Source organism: Jaculus jaculus, chromosome 6, assembly GCF_020740685.1.
Source record: "Jaculus jaculus isolate mJacJac1 chromosome 6, mJacJac1.mat.Y.cur, whole genome shotgun sequence".
Classification (NCBI taxonomy): Eukaryota; Metazoa; Chordata; class Mammalia; order Rodentia; family Dipodidae; genus Jaculus; species Jaculus jaculus.
Genome location: NC_059107.1, coordinates 114,248,998 through 114,267,099, shown reverse-complemented (window position 1 = coordinate 114,267,099; position 18,102 = coordinate 114,248,998). Strand labels below are relative to the sequence as shown.

Below are 18,102 nucleotides of genomic sequence, written 5' to 3'. Positions count from 1 at the left end.
CTGGAATTCACTATGTGGTCTCAGGGTTATCTTGAACTCAGCAATCCTCCTGCCTCTGCCTCCTGAGTGCTGGAACTAAAGAAATACACCACCATGCCCGGCATTTCTTATGCTGCCTGGACACATGCATTTTATCCAGAATATGCCCTGCTACCAACGTTCTGACATTGACATAACCACCTGGCTTTGCTTTTCTCTTAAGTGGAAATAAAGAACTTTTGAAGATAGGATGCAAGTCCTGGACATTCAGAGTAGATACACACCATATGGGGCTTTGGAGTCCCTTATGCCACCTGTGTTTAGATCATCAGATAAAATGTGTATGTGATGTGACCAGAGAAAGTGCTTGCTTAGGCCCGAGGACTTGACACATGAGTAGTTATGAAGTCTTAAGGTTTTTTTTCATAGTGATTCCTCAGCAAAATCATAAATCATTGTGTCATGGGCTTTAGGGAATTGGTCAAAAATCTCAAATGTTGGGCTGGAGAGATGGCTTAGCAGTTAAGCGCTTGCCTGTGAAGCCTCAGGACTCTGGTTAGAGCCTTGATTCCCCAGGACCCACATTAGCCAGATGCACAAGGGGGCGCACGCGTCTGGAGTTCCTTTGCAGTGGCTGGAAGCCCTGGCGCACTCATTCTCTCTCTCTTTCTCTCTCTGCCTCCTTCTCTCTCTCTGTCACACTCAAATAAATAAATAAAAATAAAATCTCAAATGTTGAAAGTGTAAATAGTAAGTCTGCTGTTTCTGGTCTACCAATGAGAAGTATTTGTCTACTTGTATACACCTCTCTAAGTGACCATTGGTGGGCCAGATTTAATGAACAATGAAATATGTAAATGTGAAAAAAAAACTATCTTGCATATTTGTTTGTTTGTTTGTTTGACTAGTTGGTTGGTTTTATTGAGCAAGGTCTCATATAGCTCATGTTGGTCTCGACTGTAACTAATGATGACTTTGAACTCCTGATCCTCCTGCCTCCACCTACAAAGTGCTAGAAGTCATTTGCCACTATGCTAAACACAAAGGGTTCACTCAAAAGTAATTAATACACACATATTTTTAAAGTTTTAAATTCTATTTTAATTGCAATAATTTTATCTTATTAAAATGCTAATTTGCTAAATTATTTTTGCTTTATTCACAGATGAGATATGTTTAGTCATGGTATATTATAAGCTATTTTAAACAATGTATACATTGTGGAATTGCTAAAATATTGGTGAATATATAATATATACTGAACTTTCAAACATTCACATAAATGTTTTGTAGGACATGATTTCTCATTTCAAATGTGTTCACTTTTCTGAAATTTTTCATTTACAATTTTTAGCCATCCTATTATTTCTGTAATAAACATACATATAAGTAAATTATAGTATGTGCTCTCAATTCAGTTATTTTCAACAGTAAAATAACCAAGTTCTTATAAAGGAACTAAGGAGAGTTGCTATAACAAATCATAACACTAAAAGGTAGAATATATTTGATCCTTATTTCTGCAAAAGAGCTCACTGAACTGTGAGCCTGTACATAAAGAACAATTTGTGTGATCAAAATAACTGATGCAATGTTTAAATCCAATAACATTATTTTCCCACATAGACGAGGCTCCAATGTATCTCTTACATTGGACATGAGTAGCTTGGGCAATGTGGAACCTTTTGTGGCTGTCACAACCCCACGGGAGAAGGTAGCCATGGAGTACCTGCAATCAGCCAGCCGAATTCTCACAAGACCACAGCTGAGAGATGTTGTAGCAAGTTCGCATTTACTCCAAAGTGAATTCATGGTGAGCCCATTATTCATTGTTAATGTTTTAGTATTTTTATATATTTAGCACTTCAACCCCAAATGGAAATGATACTGCTCTGCACTCAAACAGCTCACAGTAAATATGTAGTGGCAAAAGTTCAAAGGGTAGAGTGCCATTGTTTTAGATCTGCCTTCTGTCTTGAAGTGTTCAGACAACAATGCAATACTCAATTGAGGCAGAGTAGTACAGAAGAGGGAGCCAGACAATGTAGTTACATGGAAGAGATGTCCAGAGAAGGGAACATTTCAGGGTTAAGAAACAGCCTTTCTGTTCTTGTATGGAGAAGTAAATTGTGCAGGTACACATTAACTAGAACATTGAACCCAAAGTGCAAAGTGGGAAAAGTTAATGCTCAGAAATATAAAAGATGGGTGGGGAGATGGCTCAGCGGATAAAGCCCTTGCCATGCAAGGTGACAATCTGAATCTGGATCCCCACATACAGCCATCGGTGCAGCAGCTCACATATGTGATTCCACAACTCCTGTGACAAGATCGGAGGCAGAGACAGGATTTGTCCTCTGACCTCCACAGATACTGTGCGGTGCTCACACGTGCATACACACACCCTCATACACACTCACACACGCGGCATTCATATACACTAAAGATTAAAACAGAAAAGATAAACAAAAGAGAAAAGAAACACATCTTCATATGTGGTTAGGAGTGGGACTTAACCCTGTTTTAGGAAGCTCACTCTATCTGCCATGGACAGGGTAGTTAGAAAGAATCCTGTGGAGCTGGGAAGGGGTCTACACTAAGAAAGCAGCAGTGAGCACTAAAAGCATTCAAACACAAGAGTCTGTGGTAGACCTTTTATATTCAAATCTCTGCATTAGGTGACCTTGCATTCTAAATCAGTCATACATTACATCTTAAGCCATTTTGATGAGCATAATAAATGGATGGTTCTAGGCCAGTTTGGATATTTGCAACCAAGCTACTCGCAAAATATTCAGTGATTGGTTAGACCTACAAATAGCCACACCAATTCTTATTAAGTGTCATGTTGTTACCTGCTAATAAGAGAAAGGAAGGAAAAGGAAAGAAGAGAGGAAAAAAAAAAAAAAGAAGATATGTATCTCTTGAATTTTCAAAAATTTAAGCAATTTCAGTGAAACATTTCAGCAGTTTTGATAACTTAGATTTGAGACATTGAAACATTTCAGTAGAGAAAAATCTTTAGTCTATGGGCATACCACAATGAACGCTCCCAATCTCATCTGATCTCAGAAGCTAAGCAGGGTTGGGGCTGGTTAGTAATTGGATAGGAAAAAGGTCTTCAGTATCTGAAATAATGAAAGTTAATAAAGTGATTTTAAAAGGAAAGAAAGATGATCTCTGTAGACCATGCCTTAAATTCATAACATAGTCTGGCCTTTTTCAAGTTTTCAAATATACAGAAAAATAAGAAGACTGGAATGAAGTTCTAGATGAATTCTTCATTTCAATGAGTATTAAACTATTCAGTTATATTTAAAAAAAACTTGGGTCAAGTTAAGTAATAAAAATGGGAGGAAATGCATTACTTTCCTCCACTCTTAGCTTGTAAGGGATGATAACCGGGACTTGGTGTCTGCTTTTGTCATCTGATGGCCAGATGCCAAGCAACTAGACCATTGGGGGAGGAGATGAGTCCTTCAACACCTTCTTCAGTGAAACAGGCGCTGGCAAGCATGTGCTTGTAGAGTTGGAACCCACAGTCACTAATGAAGTTTGCAATGGCACCTCCCGTCAGCTCTTCCACCTTGAGCAGCTCACCACAGGCCAGGAAGATGCTGAGAATAACTATACCCATGGACACTGCACCATTGGCAAGGATCTCGTTGGCCTTGTCTTGGATGGAATTAGAAAGCTGGCTGACCAGTGCACAGGCCTTCCATGCTTCTTGGTTTTCCACAGCTTTGGTGGGGGGACTGGCTCTGGTTTCACCTCCATTCTGATGGAATCTCTGTTGATTATGACAAGAAGTCCAAGCTGAAGTTCTCCATTTACCCAGCCCCCCAAAATTCACTACTGTAGTTGAGCCCTACAACTCCATCCTCACCACTCACACCATCCTGAGGCACTCTGATTGTGCCTTCATGGTACACAATGAGGCAAGCTATGACACTATGACACTTTTATGAGTGTCCAACCTACACTATCCTGAATTGCTTTGATAGCCAGATAGTGTCTTCCATCACTACTTCCCTCAGACTTCATGGAGTCCTGAATGTTGATCTGACAGAATTCCAGACCAACCTGGTGCCCTACCTCTACATCTACTTCCTTCTTGCCACATACTCCCTTGTAATGTCTACTGAGAAAACCTACCATGAGCAGCTTTCTGTAGCAGAGATCACCATTGCCTTCTTTGAGCCAGCCAACCAGATGGCAAAATGTGCCCTCAGCAGGGTAAATACATGGCTTGCTGTCTGCCATACCATGATGATATGGTTACCAATGATGTCAGTGCTGCCATTGTTGCCGTCAAGACCAAGCATAGCATCCAGATTGTGGACTGGTGCCCCACTGGCTTCAAGGTTAGCATTAATTACCAGCTTCCCACTGTGGTACCTGGTGGCTATCAGGCCAACATTCAATGAGCTGTGTGCATGCTAAGCAACACCATGGCCATTGCTGAGGCCTGGGCTCACCTAGACCACAAGTTTGACATGATAAATACCAAGAGTGCCTTTGTGCATTCATATGTGGCTGAGAAGGGAGAGTTCCATGAGGACATGGCCACCCTAGAGAAGAATTGTAAGGAGGTTGGTGTGGATTCTGTTGCAGGAGAGGGTGAGGAAGAGGAGGAGGAGTACTAACTGTCCATTCTTCAGCTCTAGCATGTCACACTCCCAAAACCTCAGATTGGACATTATCTGATCGACATCAAGGTTCCTGATTTTCTTCACTCTGATCATGTCTTATCCATATGGAGCTGTAAGGTTTTTCCATGTCCTAAAGTAAAAACCTTAAGAATTAAAAAAAAAATGGGAGGAGGGAGTACATTCTAAGTACATTAGATGAATTATGAAAATGACAGAATGAAAGGCATTATTTTGTATAATTAACATATGCTAATGAAAAATAAATTTTTGTGTGATCTAAAGTTATGATGTGTTTCAATCAGTTAAAATAAATATTATTATATTTTACATAATCTTATTTAATAAATAAAAAATTTGGTTAGAAAATATGCTATTTTTATAATCAAATCTAAAATATATACTTAAATCCTTTTGAAAATCCTTGCTCATTGCTTCATCTCAGTTATAGTTTTAGACCTAATGTTTTGACATAGAGCCATTCCTATTCTAATTTGTCCCTGTCCAGTCATCTGAAGCATGAGATATTCATTCTGACCAAATGAGAATATTATATCCTTGCTAAGTGAGAGAAAAGTGCCTGGATTTCCTTCATTAAATGTATTCCATTTATAACCACACATGAGCCAGTCTAATTATAAACAGTCCCTTGATAAGAGAAAGTAGCATCATCACATAAAGCAACAACAATAACCGAAATCCTTCCATACTTGCCAGTTTGGGAAGGAGACTTTAATTATCCTAAACTAATTAAGATAATAACATTTGATCTGAATACAATGCCTTAAAAATCTATTTTCCCAAAGCTAAAGCACATGATTTTAAAAGTCTACGCAAAGTTCTATGTATATCTTTAGTACTATATATAAAATAATACTTTCTAACATAGCGAGTTCTTTCTTAGAATTCAGCTTGACAGGGTGCTCTCTACATGTTTATGGAAGGAAGGGTGTTGGTCACCCAGAAGTGGTAGTCTGTTGTTTTATAAATGACTTTGAAGTCCAATAAAGCATGGATCAAATGCACCCCCTGTGAAGACTTTCTTTGTGTCAACATTAGATACACCAATTTGATATCACTTATTATTGCAGGAAATACCAATGAACTTTGTGGATCCCAAAGAAATTGACATTCCACGTCATGGAACTAAAAATCGCTACAAGACTATTTTGCCAAGTAAGTTTCTTGAGTAAGTTTCTTAACAGTTTGTGTTAAATCTCAAGACAAGTCTCCCACTCACTTCTATTTTACTCTTTTCAATCCTCACAACACTTCAATATACACCAAATTTGGAGTTACAAACACTAAGATTAGTCAAAGTTGTCTGAAACTAGTAACTTTATTTCATTTTACTTTGATAATAATCAATTCACAGTGTAGTAGATCTTAGTTCTAAACTCTGGTGTATCACATATTATGGGCAATTGATTTTCATTATGGTGTCAAACAATTCCACAGTGTTAAAGAGAAAATTCTTAACAAACAGTAATGAGTCAAATTGATATTTTCATGCAAAAAATGAATGAGGCCAGGCATGGTGGTGCACTTTAATCCTGGCACTAGGGAGACAGAGGTAGGAGGATGGTATGAGTTCAAGGCCAACTTAAGACTACATAGTGAATTCCAAGTTAGACGGGGCTAGAGTGAGTTCTTACCTTGAAAAGCCAATTAACATAAATAAATAAGCTAGGTGTGGTACATGCCTTTTATAACAGCACTAGGAAGGCAGAGGTAGGAGGATCCTTGTGAGTTCGAGGCCACCCTGATATTACATAGTGAATTCCAGGTCATCCTGAGCTGAAGTAAAACCTTACCTCAATAAACAAAAATTTTTTTAAAAAAATTAAAGGGCTGGAGAAATGGCTTAGTGGTTAAGCGCTTGCCTGTGAAGCCTAAGGACTCTGGTTCGAGGCTCGATTCCCCAGGACCCACGTTAGCCAGATGCATAAGGGGCGCACACATCTGGAGTTCATTTGCAGCAGCTGGAAGCCCTGGCGCACCCATTCTTCTCCCACCCCCTCCCCTTCTTTCTCTCTGTCTGTCCCTCTCAAATAAACAACAAAAATTAAAAAATAATTAAAAAAAGAAACCCTACCTCAAAAAAAATAATAACACAAATAAATAAATATTAAATTAAATTCTGCCTTACACCATATTTAAAACTTTGTTTGTGGGCTGGGGAGATGGTTCAGCATTAAAAGTACTTGCTTATACCAGGTGTGGTGGCGCACACCTTTAATCCTAGCACTCGGGAGGCAAAGGTAGGAGAATCACTGTGAGTTCGAGGCCACCCTGAGACTCCATAATGAATTTCAGGTCAGCCTGGGCTAGAGTGAAACCCTACCTTGAAAAACAAACAACAAAAAAAAAATTTGCTTATAAGTATACTGACCTGAGTTCAATTTTTCTCAGCACCCACATAAAGTCAGATGCAAAGTACATATGTGCTTGTCATTTTAATGTGTCTATGACAATGGAAGGCAGAGCCAGGAGAATCTGGAAGCAGCAGCAGCAACAGCAGCAACACCAGTCTCAAAGAAAGGAGGATGGAGAAGAGGAACACCCCAAGGTTGTCCTCTGACCTCAACTTATGTTCCATGGCATGCATGTTCCCATGTGCACATACATACATGCACACATCATAAACATACATACCATACCTACATACATATACACAAATTTTAAAAAAAAATTAGGGCTAGGGAATTGACTCAGCAGTAAAGAGTGCATGCCACTTAAGCATAAGGGCCTCTAGGTCAGAAGACTACCAAGTTTTACTCTCCAGACAGAATCATGGTAAAATTCTGAGTACCAGTGGGGAGGCAGACAGAGACCAGAGAATCACTGGAATATGAACTCTGAGTTTAAGGAGAGACCCCATTTCCAGGAAAGGACTATATAGATGAGGGATAAGAGATAAGAAAAGAACACCCAAGGTTATCTGGCCTCCTCACACATGCATAGCAGCACATGTGCATGCACACATGCGCACAGGCATATACCACATTAAAGGAAATCTTCATCATTTTGATTTAGACAATTTTTTTTCTATATGATGCTAACAGTACAAGCAACTAAAGGAAAAATGAATTAAGCTTCATCATAATTTTACAAAGTTTCATGCTTCACATAACATCATCAAAAAAGTGTAAAGAGGACTGGAGAGATGGCTTAGCAGTTAAGGCACTTGCCAGTGAAGCCTAAGAACACATATTTGAATCTCCAGGTTCTACATAGCCAAACTCACAGTGATGCAAGCACGCAATGTCATACATAGACTACAAGGGGTGCACACATCTGGAGTTTACTCTCAGCCACAGATAGGTCCTGGGATGCCCATTCTCTCCCTCTCTCTGCCTCTCTCTCTTTAGAAAAGAAATACCAGGCGTGGTGGCACATGCCTTTAATCCCAGCACTCAGGAGGCAGAGGTAGGAGGATCGCCGTGAGTTCAAGGCCACCCTGAGACTACATAGTGAATTCCAGGTCAGCCTGTCTAGAGTGAGACCCACCTTGAAAAAAACAAAAAAAATATATTTTTCTTAAAGTGGAAGGACAACCTACAGAATTGGAGAAAACATTTGGCAATTATACATTTACTAAAAGACTTGTCTGTAGAATATAAAAAGAGTTCTTACAACTTAATATTGAAAACCAACAAAACAATTTTAAAATGAGGAAAAAGCTTGAATAGACATTCCTCCCTAGAAAGAATACAAATGACCAATATACATATGAAAAATGCTCAACATTGTTATCCATCAACAAAGGCAAAACCACTAAAATATATCATTTCATATGTTCCAAGATTATTGTAATAAAACAGAAGACAATTTTGAAATGTTCAGAGGCTAAGTAGATGGCTCAATGGGTAAGATACTTGATGTGCATATGTGAGGATCTGAGTTCAGATTCCCAGCATCCATATTGGAGGAACATAGAGAGAACTGAGTGATGAATTCTGTTTGGAGTAGCAAACTCATGTTGGAGGAAAATAGCATTTCCATCAGTAAACAAACAGGCTTGGGGTTGGTAGCAAACTCCATAAACATTACATAGTAATAGGTATGACAAAATAAGCCATGAAGACTTCTTTTCGAAATACTGACATAATTGAGCAAATGAACTGAAAAAATAGTTTTCAAAAGAAGCACAAATGGCTAAAAAATATGGGGGAGGGTGTAATGGCAACAACCCTAGCCATCAGGGAAATGTAAATCAAAACTACTTTCAATTGGTATGTTGACCATGTCTATGCTTCCAGAACTCATGAGGCTGGAATAGCAGAAATTCCACAAATTTGAGGCTAACCTGGGCTACATAGTGAGATGGTGTCTTAAACAAAACAACCAAAACCTACATAAGATTGTATCTCACCCTAGTCATGATGGAAACCCAAACAGCAATAAATGCTGACAGGCAAGTAGGCAAATGAGAAGAACCATTACACACTATGGTAAGAATGTAAATAAATTCAGCCATTGTGAAAATCAGTATGGAGTTTTCTTACAAAATTAAAATTATAACGACCCTATGATCCAGCTATACCATGTCCTGGTATATTCCGAAAGGAACTAAAGCCATAAAGCCAGAATATAAAAGATATGCCTGTGACTCCATTTTTACTGTGGAACTATTCACATTTACCAAATTATTGGGTCAATGTAGGGAACCTATGGTATGGGTACATGCGGAGCCTCACTCACCTATACAAAAAGAAAAAAAGGCTGTATCATTTATAGGGAAATGAATGGAATTGGAGGGTATTGTATTAAGCAAAACAAGCCAGACTTAAGGCCAAATGTCACATGTGGTTTCCATACAGAGATCTAGATTTTAAAACTACAAAGTAGAAGGGGCACTAGTGGAGAAGAGGAAGAGGACCAGTAGGATATGGCGGGGTGGGGAGGAGAATGGGCAATGGAGGTCAGTATGTTATATGCACATGTGAAAATGTCATAATAAACTCATTTTGTACAGTTCATATACACTAAGTTTTTTAAAGTGCTGACTTTGAAATAGTGTTAATATCATTACTACACTCATAAGATACCAAGTAAGTTCTCATAATTGTGGTAATAGAAATATATCTAAACAAAACAATTAAAGAATTGCTTTTAATGGTGTCTATCAGTGTCTGCTTCTGGTACAGCTGAAAATATGTTGCTAGCATCCCTCTACTATAACATATTTTAACTAATATAAATGGCTGAATCTATTATTTTACTTCTGACTAAAACTATCTGAAGAGGTGAACATTTCTCTCCTTATTAATATTTTCATCTAAATTATATCAAATATGAAGTAACCTGGGCATATGTATCCACTGCAATTATTACATAGCATCTAATTAAGAAAGATTGGGATTTGTTGGGATAACTCCAAAGCCCAGCCTTCCCTATTTCCTGTCCTGATATATCAGACAACAGCTTCCCAGTCCTTGTCAGCTTTTCCAATCCCAGAACTGGGTGGACCACTCGATCCAGGGCCCCTGTGTTGACAAGTGATGTTGCAAGTGATAGATGTTCTGTGGAAAAAGTCTGTAGCCTGAATACTTTACCCACCCATGTTGTACAGACTTAGACAATGTAATTTAGACAGACCTCAGCATTGGCTCAAAATTATCAGAGAAGACTGCAAAGAATAGACAAAACTGTTCTTTATGGAGTATTTTAGACTTTAGTATGAGATAAATTTGAAATATTACATACATTATTAACAAATGATCAAAAGTTAAGGTATCATAACTGCCTTTGTCATTTTAAGTTGGGTTTGGAAATGTCCACACACAGGTAGTGGTAGTGTTATCTAGTTATGAATGTTTTGCAGCAGTTACAAGGACCATGAAGAGATTTAAAATGTCACTGCTTCTTGGGAGACAATGTGAACAGGAACACTCTGAATAATAGATTCAAGTGCCAAGGTCATTTGTATTGAATTATCTTACAGTATCAGAGGTAAGAGAGTCTACATCCCAATTACAAAGCAAATTAGGAAAATCCTTGTCATATAATAATATGAAGGTATCAGCATATGATGAGATATAATAATAGTCATATATAATTCTTCTATGCAGTTACTTATACAAATATAAAGCAATATACACAAAATTTTATAACTTTGTTAACTCTGGCTACTATTTCATATTTTAAAATGTGATAGCCAGTAAAATTTCTCAATTAAATTGTTTTTCTTATATTACTTATGTTCCCATAAATGCTTACCATAGGGTGGATACACAAGAAAGTGATCCACTCACTAAGACAAGTTGTGTAGCTGGTGGAAGACACCAGAGATTAATTTTATTTTCTCTTCTCTCACAGAATGGCCATTTTTGCTGGCTATTTTCTGTGCCTTTGTCATCCTTTCCTCCATCCCTAATCAACAGTGACAGTACTACTCTCTCAGAGTGCATTGTGTACTGTGCAAAATCACTAGCAAATTCAACCAATAGTAAATTCACTTACAAGTAGAGTTACTTAATACTAAGATAATATTAGTTTCCACTTCCCTTACCTATCTAAAGGATAATGGGCCTATTGTTAATCTTAGAATAAGTTTCAGAAAATAAGAGTACCTCTTATGTGGAAATAATTTGGTTTTAAAAGCAGAGTACTAAGAGCCCCATTTTCTCTGGTAAATATTCATTGTTCTTAAAACTGAGTCTTCTTTTGCTGTACAGATCACTCAGGGGATAAGAGTGCTTGCCACTTAAGAATGAGAGCTTCTCAAGCCAGAGACTGTCAAGTTCACCTTGCAAACATACATCTGAAACCCCAGTCTGCAAAGGATAGAGATGAGAGAATAGACAAACAGAAGTTGAGAAAGAGACCCCATCTCAAAGAAAGATAAGAAGTCAACTGAAATTCTTCTCTGGCTTCTGCCACACATGAATGCATCTGTATACACACACACACACACACACACACACACACACACACACATGAATACATCTCACATCCCACACACATACTCTACACACACACACAAAGTGAATTTCCATTTAATCATCATTCTGCATTGCTGAGATCAATTCTCAACAATGTTGGAGGTGTTCTACATTTCCAGTGCAAACCCATTAGGCACGTATGACAATGGAGCACGTGAAATATAGCTAATACAATTTGGAACTATTTTATGCATTTTATTTTACTTTAGCTAAATGGAATTTAAGTACAAGCAGGTGGATAGTGTTGGATGGACAGTGTGATCATGGAGTCTTCTCTTTTTGCAATCTGAAGATGACTCCTGATCACATTAACAATGTAAAAAAATCTCTTTCATTTCTCCAACTTCCCATCTATCTGTAACTCATCCATGAAGACCCTTCTACTCTCACCTTGCTTTGCCCAGAATTGGCAGGAATACATTTGCCAATCTAATTACCTTCTGTGGCAGACAGATTCAGGTTTGCTGAGATGAACTTCCAAACCAGGCACAGTTATGGAGGAGGGGATATTCATTGAAGCTTATAGATCCAGGGGAAGTTCTAAAATGGTAGAAGAAGTTGGCCCTCTTTTAAAGGACCTGGCAAAGTGAGAGAGAGGGAACACCACAACCCAAAAGTCATACCACACTTTTCAGGAACTCCAGGCAAAACTAGGTATTTTACATATCTTTAGATTAGAAAGTTAAACCCACCACCATACCTTAGGGCTGGACCCAAAGCTCTACCCAGTGACACTGCCTCCAGCCAGGTGGCTGTAGATGCAAACTGCAAACTAATAAAATGCTAAATATTTTGGGGGTCATCTATTTAAACTACCACATTTCATCCCTGGCCCCCGATAGATTCAAAACCATCCCACATTGTAAATTGCATTCAGTCCAATTTCAAAGGTCCCCACAGTCTCTAAAACTTGAGATAATTCCAAAGTCCTAAGTCTCATCTGAGATTTAAGATTGTCTCTTAGGTGTAAATCTCATAAAATCAAACAAGTTAAATACTTTCAACATATAAAGGAGCACAGTAAAGATTTTCAACTGCTATAAGACATAGCAATGCAATGAAAACTCAACTACCACCAAGCAAACATCAAACTTCTGCAGTTCAAGTCCAGTGACCAGCAGCCTCAGAATTTTCTAATTTCACCCCTCCAGCTAGGCTGAGTAACCAGAGAAAAATTCCATCCCTAGCTAATATCCATGGTAACTCTTAAATAATCCTAATATATCCAAAACATCTTATGGTCTCCATGCAAACCACAGTCCATCTTCCAAAGGCTTTGTCAGCCTATCAGGGTCATCACACCCTGCTTTATTCTGCATCTCAACAGTGGCTCCTGGAACTGTGTGCACTTCTTGACCCATTCCATCAATTTTTCATACTTTTAAAACCAATATCAGGTGTGCAGGACACAGCCACAGTCTTTTTTTATTATTATTAGTTATTTACACAGTATGTATGCAGCCATGTTGATACCATCATTAACCTCTTCCCTGTTTTTCCCCTCTGAAGGGACCCTCATCATTGGGGAATGTGGTTTATGCATTGTGGGGGTAGCCATAAGTTATGAGGAAGAGGCAATGTCTCTGTGCATAATGTCCCAACTTGTGGCTCTAACAATCTTGCCTCCCTTCCACAAATTTCCCTGACCTTGTTGGGTTCATCTTAGGTCTACTTCAGTGATGAGGTCTTGGGAGCCTCTTTGTCTCTGAATCTCTGGTTTGATAGGAGTTGAGTTTCCTCTGTGACTATCTCCTTCACCCTTGTGCCGGCACCAGGTTCACCAAGAAAGCAGCACTCTTGCTCATTTCCCCAATTACTCTATGGTTTCAGCTGGGGCCCTGGTGAGGTGTGATGGACTGATTCTCTCCTCAGGGTCAGCGTTCATCTGAAAAACAGAACTAAATTTTCAAACAGAAAGTGAAGTCACCAGCAGATAAATGGGATTACCATTACTATTTTAGAGAGAATTTAATAGGTATAGGCCCTCTTGTAGGCCACAGTTGGTGAAAGCTTGAAATTAGAGAGCAGGCTCATTTTTTGGATATTGTTCTGACTTGTTGCCCAGTTCCAGTTATGGGTTCCATTCCACTGAGCAGATCCATTAGCCAAATCAAGAGCAGTTGGTTACCCACCATGGCTGTGTGCCACTATTGCACTTGTGTGAGCATAATGTCAGATTGTTTGCTGCAGAGTAGCTTAGACCACAAGTTGCTTGGATAGATATTGGTCATTTTCCCCCAGTCACTCATGTAGCACCTTCTGGCACTAGATGAGCTAACTGTCTGGGGACTGACTCTCTTCCAGCTTCCAGCCAGGTCACTCCATGTTCTGTACCAACAACATATGGTGTCTTTGGAAGTAGGGTCTTACCATTAACCTTTGGTGGATCATCAAGTTCTCTGACAGAAATATGTCTTCTTTTGGGAAACCTCAGAGAGTTCTCTCTGAGCAACAGCTCATTGTGGATGTTAACTGCATGTTGATACTGGGAATTATAGGCCAGTGCCAAAGGAAAAGAAGGAAGAAAAAGATAGGTAATATAAAAGAGAAAGAGAGAAGAGGGAGAGAGAGAAAAAAAGAACAGGAAAATGTTAAGGTTAGTCTTCACCATACCCTCTCCAGGGGCCTGTTATTCAGGTGTTCCCTCTAAGGATCTGATGAAGTTTCATTATTTTAGACTGTCTTTTAGGATATAGGATTGTTATGGTACCATTTTCATTTGAGTCCAGTTTGGTGTCCCCCTGCCAACTTCCCCTCCTGCCCCACCCTCTCTGTTGTCCAGTCCTCGAGATTCTTCTTAGGTGTGTCAGCATCTTGGACAAATTCAAGTTAGAAGCCACACATGAGTGAGACCATGTGATGATTATCTTTCTGTGATTGGGTGAATTCACTGAGAATGATCTCTTCCAAGTTTAACCATTTTTCTTCAAATCTTATTGTGTCATTTTTTTCCTTACTACTTTGTAGAATTGTATCATGTAGATATACCCCATCTTGGTTATCCATTCATCTAATGATGGACATCTGGGTTGATTTCAGCTCTTAGCTATTGTGAATTAAGCAGTTATAAACATGGTTGAGCAAATCTCTTTGAACTGAGGCATGGAGCTTTTAGGGTAAATGTCCATTAAGGGAATAACTAGGTCTGTTGGCAACTCTAGTCAACAATTTCAGAAGTCTCCATATTGGTTTCCATAGTGGTTGTACCATCTTACATTCTCACCAACAGTTAATGGTGGGGGGGTATTATTAGATTTTTTTAATGTTTGCTATTCTTACTGGGGTAAGATGGAATCTCGAGCCATATTCTTAATTAAGGTATGAAATAAATCATGACCTTGAAAAGCAGGTTCCTTCTCCAGTCAGCTCTTTCCAAGAGTATGCATTTCTATCATAGTATTTCCTTAGTCATCTTCACCATTGTTTTAATGTAAAACAGTTGGTCCATCTTCCTTAAATTTGCTAATGTGTTGATGATAGAAGCTTCAATAACCTAAAACCAGTCCCAGTGTCTGTAATTTTAACTTGCTTGTGGGTTTCCAACTAAAAATCTTAAATCTATCCATTCAATAGCTTTAGCCAAGCATTATAGTCCATTATAGATTTAACCTTGATTAAACTCTCTTGTCCTGGGCATCAGAATGCAGCCAGTCCTAATACCAGTAGCTCAGTTCCAACAAAGTCCTCTTCAGACTTTCCTTCCACTTAGAAAGCTCATAAGCCAATTCCTGAAGTTCAACACTGTTTGTACTTAGCATTCTCAAACTCTCATCAGAATAGTCCACAAAACTTGGCTTACCACTCCAGAAGGCATCTTCAGTTGCAAGCACCAAGTCCATGCCTATTCTTCCAAAACAAAGGTTCCAGAAGACCAAACACCATATAGTCAGGTTCATCTCACTCCACTTTTGGTACCTGTAAAGAAAGTGTAAGAGAAAATCAAAGAAGAACACTGGACTTGATCTCTACAGACAGACTGTTTAATTGGAATGTACAGCGAGAGGCAGTAGCTTTCCCGCAGGATGAAGGCTGAAGCACTGAGTCAGGAGGGGGGTTCAAACTTATAAGGAGGATCCTAAAGCAAACAGACTGAATCATCTATAGATCCAAGGGAAGCAGATAAGTCATCAAAGTTATTTGCTCAGAATAAGCTCTTTAGAAGAATTATCTAGGGAGGACTGGATGCCTCCATTTTTTATGGCCTTCTGAACTTACAGTTAGTTTTAACTCTTTAGTTCCCTCTGGTTTTCAGAGAAGGCTATTAACCTGTCAGTAGCAACTTCTGTGGCAGACAGCTTCAGGTTCACTGAGATGAACTTCCAGACCAGGCACAGTTATGAAGGAAGGGATATTTATTGCAGCTTACAGATCCAGGGAAAGTTCTATAATTGTAGAAGAAGTTGACCCTCTTGTAAAGAACCAGGCAGAGAGAGAAAGAGAGAAAGAGCCACAAGCCCAAAAGCCACACCACACAGCACACTCTTCAGGAACTCCAGGCAAAACTAGGCACTTTGCATATGTTTAGATTGGAAAGTCAAACCCACCTCCACACCTTAGGTATGGATCCTAAGGTCCACCCAGTGACACTGCCTCCTCTAGGCAAGTGGCTATAGATACAAACTACAAATTAATAAAACACTTAAGCCAGGCGTGGTGGCGCATGCCTTTAATCCTAGCACTTGGGAGGCAAAGGTAGGAGGTTCACCATGAGTTCAAGGCCACCCTGAGACTGCATAGTGAATTCCAGGTCGGCCTGGGCCAGAGTGAGACCCTACCTCGCAAAACCAAAAATAAATAAATAAATAAATCACTTAGTATATTGGGGGCCACCTATTCAAACTACTACTCCTTCCTTGACCAAACTTTGACCAGAGTTCTTCCTGGAGGGAAAAAATCTTAAGCACAGAATCACTTTTGACAATATCTGATCTGATCTACTATCAATCAAAGTATTAATCCAGCTATAATTTTTTTTGTTAAACAAAATTCAGCAGATATTTTACCAAAACTAGGAAAGGGAAATATCATAAATACAGATTTGGTAGAATAAATTTATCATTATGCCCAATAATATTACAAGGAAAAATGAAAAAGGAAAGAGAATAAAGGAAGAGAAATTGAGGCTTACAAGATAGCTCAATGGGTAAAATTCTGGCCATGCAAGCACTCAAGTAAAATATCAGGCAGTATATCAAATGCCAATAATACTAGCATGGGGAGCCAGACATAGGCAGATCCTTAGGTCTTGCTGGCTAGCTATAGTCTAGTCTAATCGGTGATCAGCTGTCTCGTAAAATAAGGTGAGGTATAACTAAAGAAGATGCCAGCCATCAACCTTTGGTACACACATGCGCACTCACCCACACATGTGCATGTGCATGTGCCCACCACACAAATATACACGTGAGTGCATACCACACAGAGATACACATTCACCAAAAGAGGGAGGAATTTGGGGAAATGAAGAGAGAAGAGGGTGAGAGTGAAAAAAAGGAGAGAAGAAAAATAAAAAGGGTAGAACAGTAGAGAAAAGAAAGTGATGAGTACTTAAACAACATGTAGAATTGTTATTGGGCTGGAGGGATTGCTCAATGATAAGGACATTTGCCTGTGAAACCAAAGGACCCAGGTTCAATTCCCCAGGTCCCATGTAAGCCAGATGCACAAAATGGCACGTGCATCTGGAGTTTATTTACAGTAGCTGCCTCTCTCTTTCTCATAATAAATAAAATAAATAAAAAAATAAAATGGCTATTAGTCTTGCATAGAAGCATCATATATGGTACAGAAGAAAATTGTTGTAGTGAATTTGACTAGCCCATAGACTTAGAATGTATAACACTGATAAAGTTACAACAGTAGTGATGATGATAATTAGGATTTTTATTTCCTTTATGTTGTTTGGCTGTTTGATTGGTCCAAACTAATGTATTTAAAGGATTTAGGGTAGGATGTATACACCTGTAATTCCAACATTTGAGAGTTGGAGACTAGAGATCAGAAAGTCAACTTTTTCTACAACATAGCATGTTCAAGGCCATCCTGTGCTTCATGTGACCCTGCTCAAGAAATAAAAAATTAAAAGGCTTGCTTGGAAACTACCTGCTCAATCATACATTGCACTCTTGCTTTTTTAAAAAACGTATTTGGAAACCTCTCATACTTGGAAATTACTCTAAATTGCTAATTTCTGGTATAGATGTAATATGTCTTGACAAAGAACTACTTCTAGGCAGTTTACAAAGTAGAGTTCTCAGCAAATCACACACTTTATAAGCATGATAAATGCTAAGTGAATTGGGCATCTTTTCAAGTCTGAGTGGCTTAAGGCACATGTGGAAACTTCTAATAATCAGTAAATACTAAGATGAATAAAAGTTTTCTTGTCTTTGTTTCTAAGGAAGGGAAAAAAAATGAAAGAACAGTGTTTTAACTACTTCATATGGAAATTAATTCTGGTATTAAACTCTCCATGAACCACATACAAAATGGAAATTATAAAGGAAGCAGAGGAGAATCCTCTGTCC

At 38.7% G+C, this 18,102-nt stretch overlaps 1 protein-coding gene and 1 pseudogene across 3 annotated transcripts in view; both read left to right on the top strand.

Annotated features, from left to right (window-relative positions):
- Positions 1-18,102, top strand: part of Ptprr (protein tyrosine phosphatase receptor type R) — a 293,879-nt gene that overhangs the window by 227,196 nt on the left and 48,581 nt on the right. For all 3 annotated transcript variants that reach the window (XM_045153538.1, XM_004650100.2, XM_045153539.1), the window contains 2 exons: positions 1,606-1,792; positions 5,720-5,804. In XM_045153538.1, the coding sequence (XP_045009473.1) occupies positions 1,606-1,792; positions 5,720-5,804 (272 nt within the window). The remainder of the gene's footprint in view (positions 1-1,605; positions 1,793-5,719; positions 5,805-18,102) is intronic.
- Positions 3,416-4,625, top strand: LOC101610759 (annotated as a pseudogene).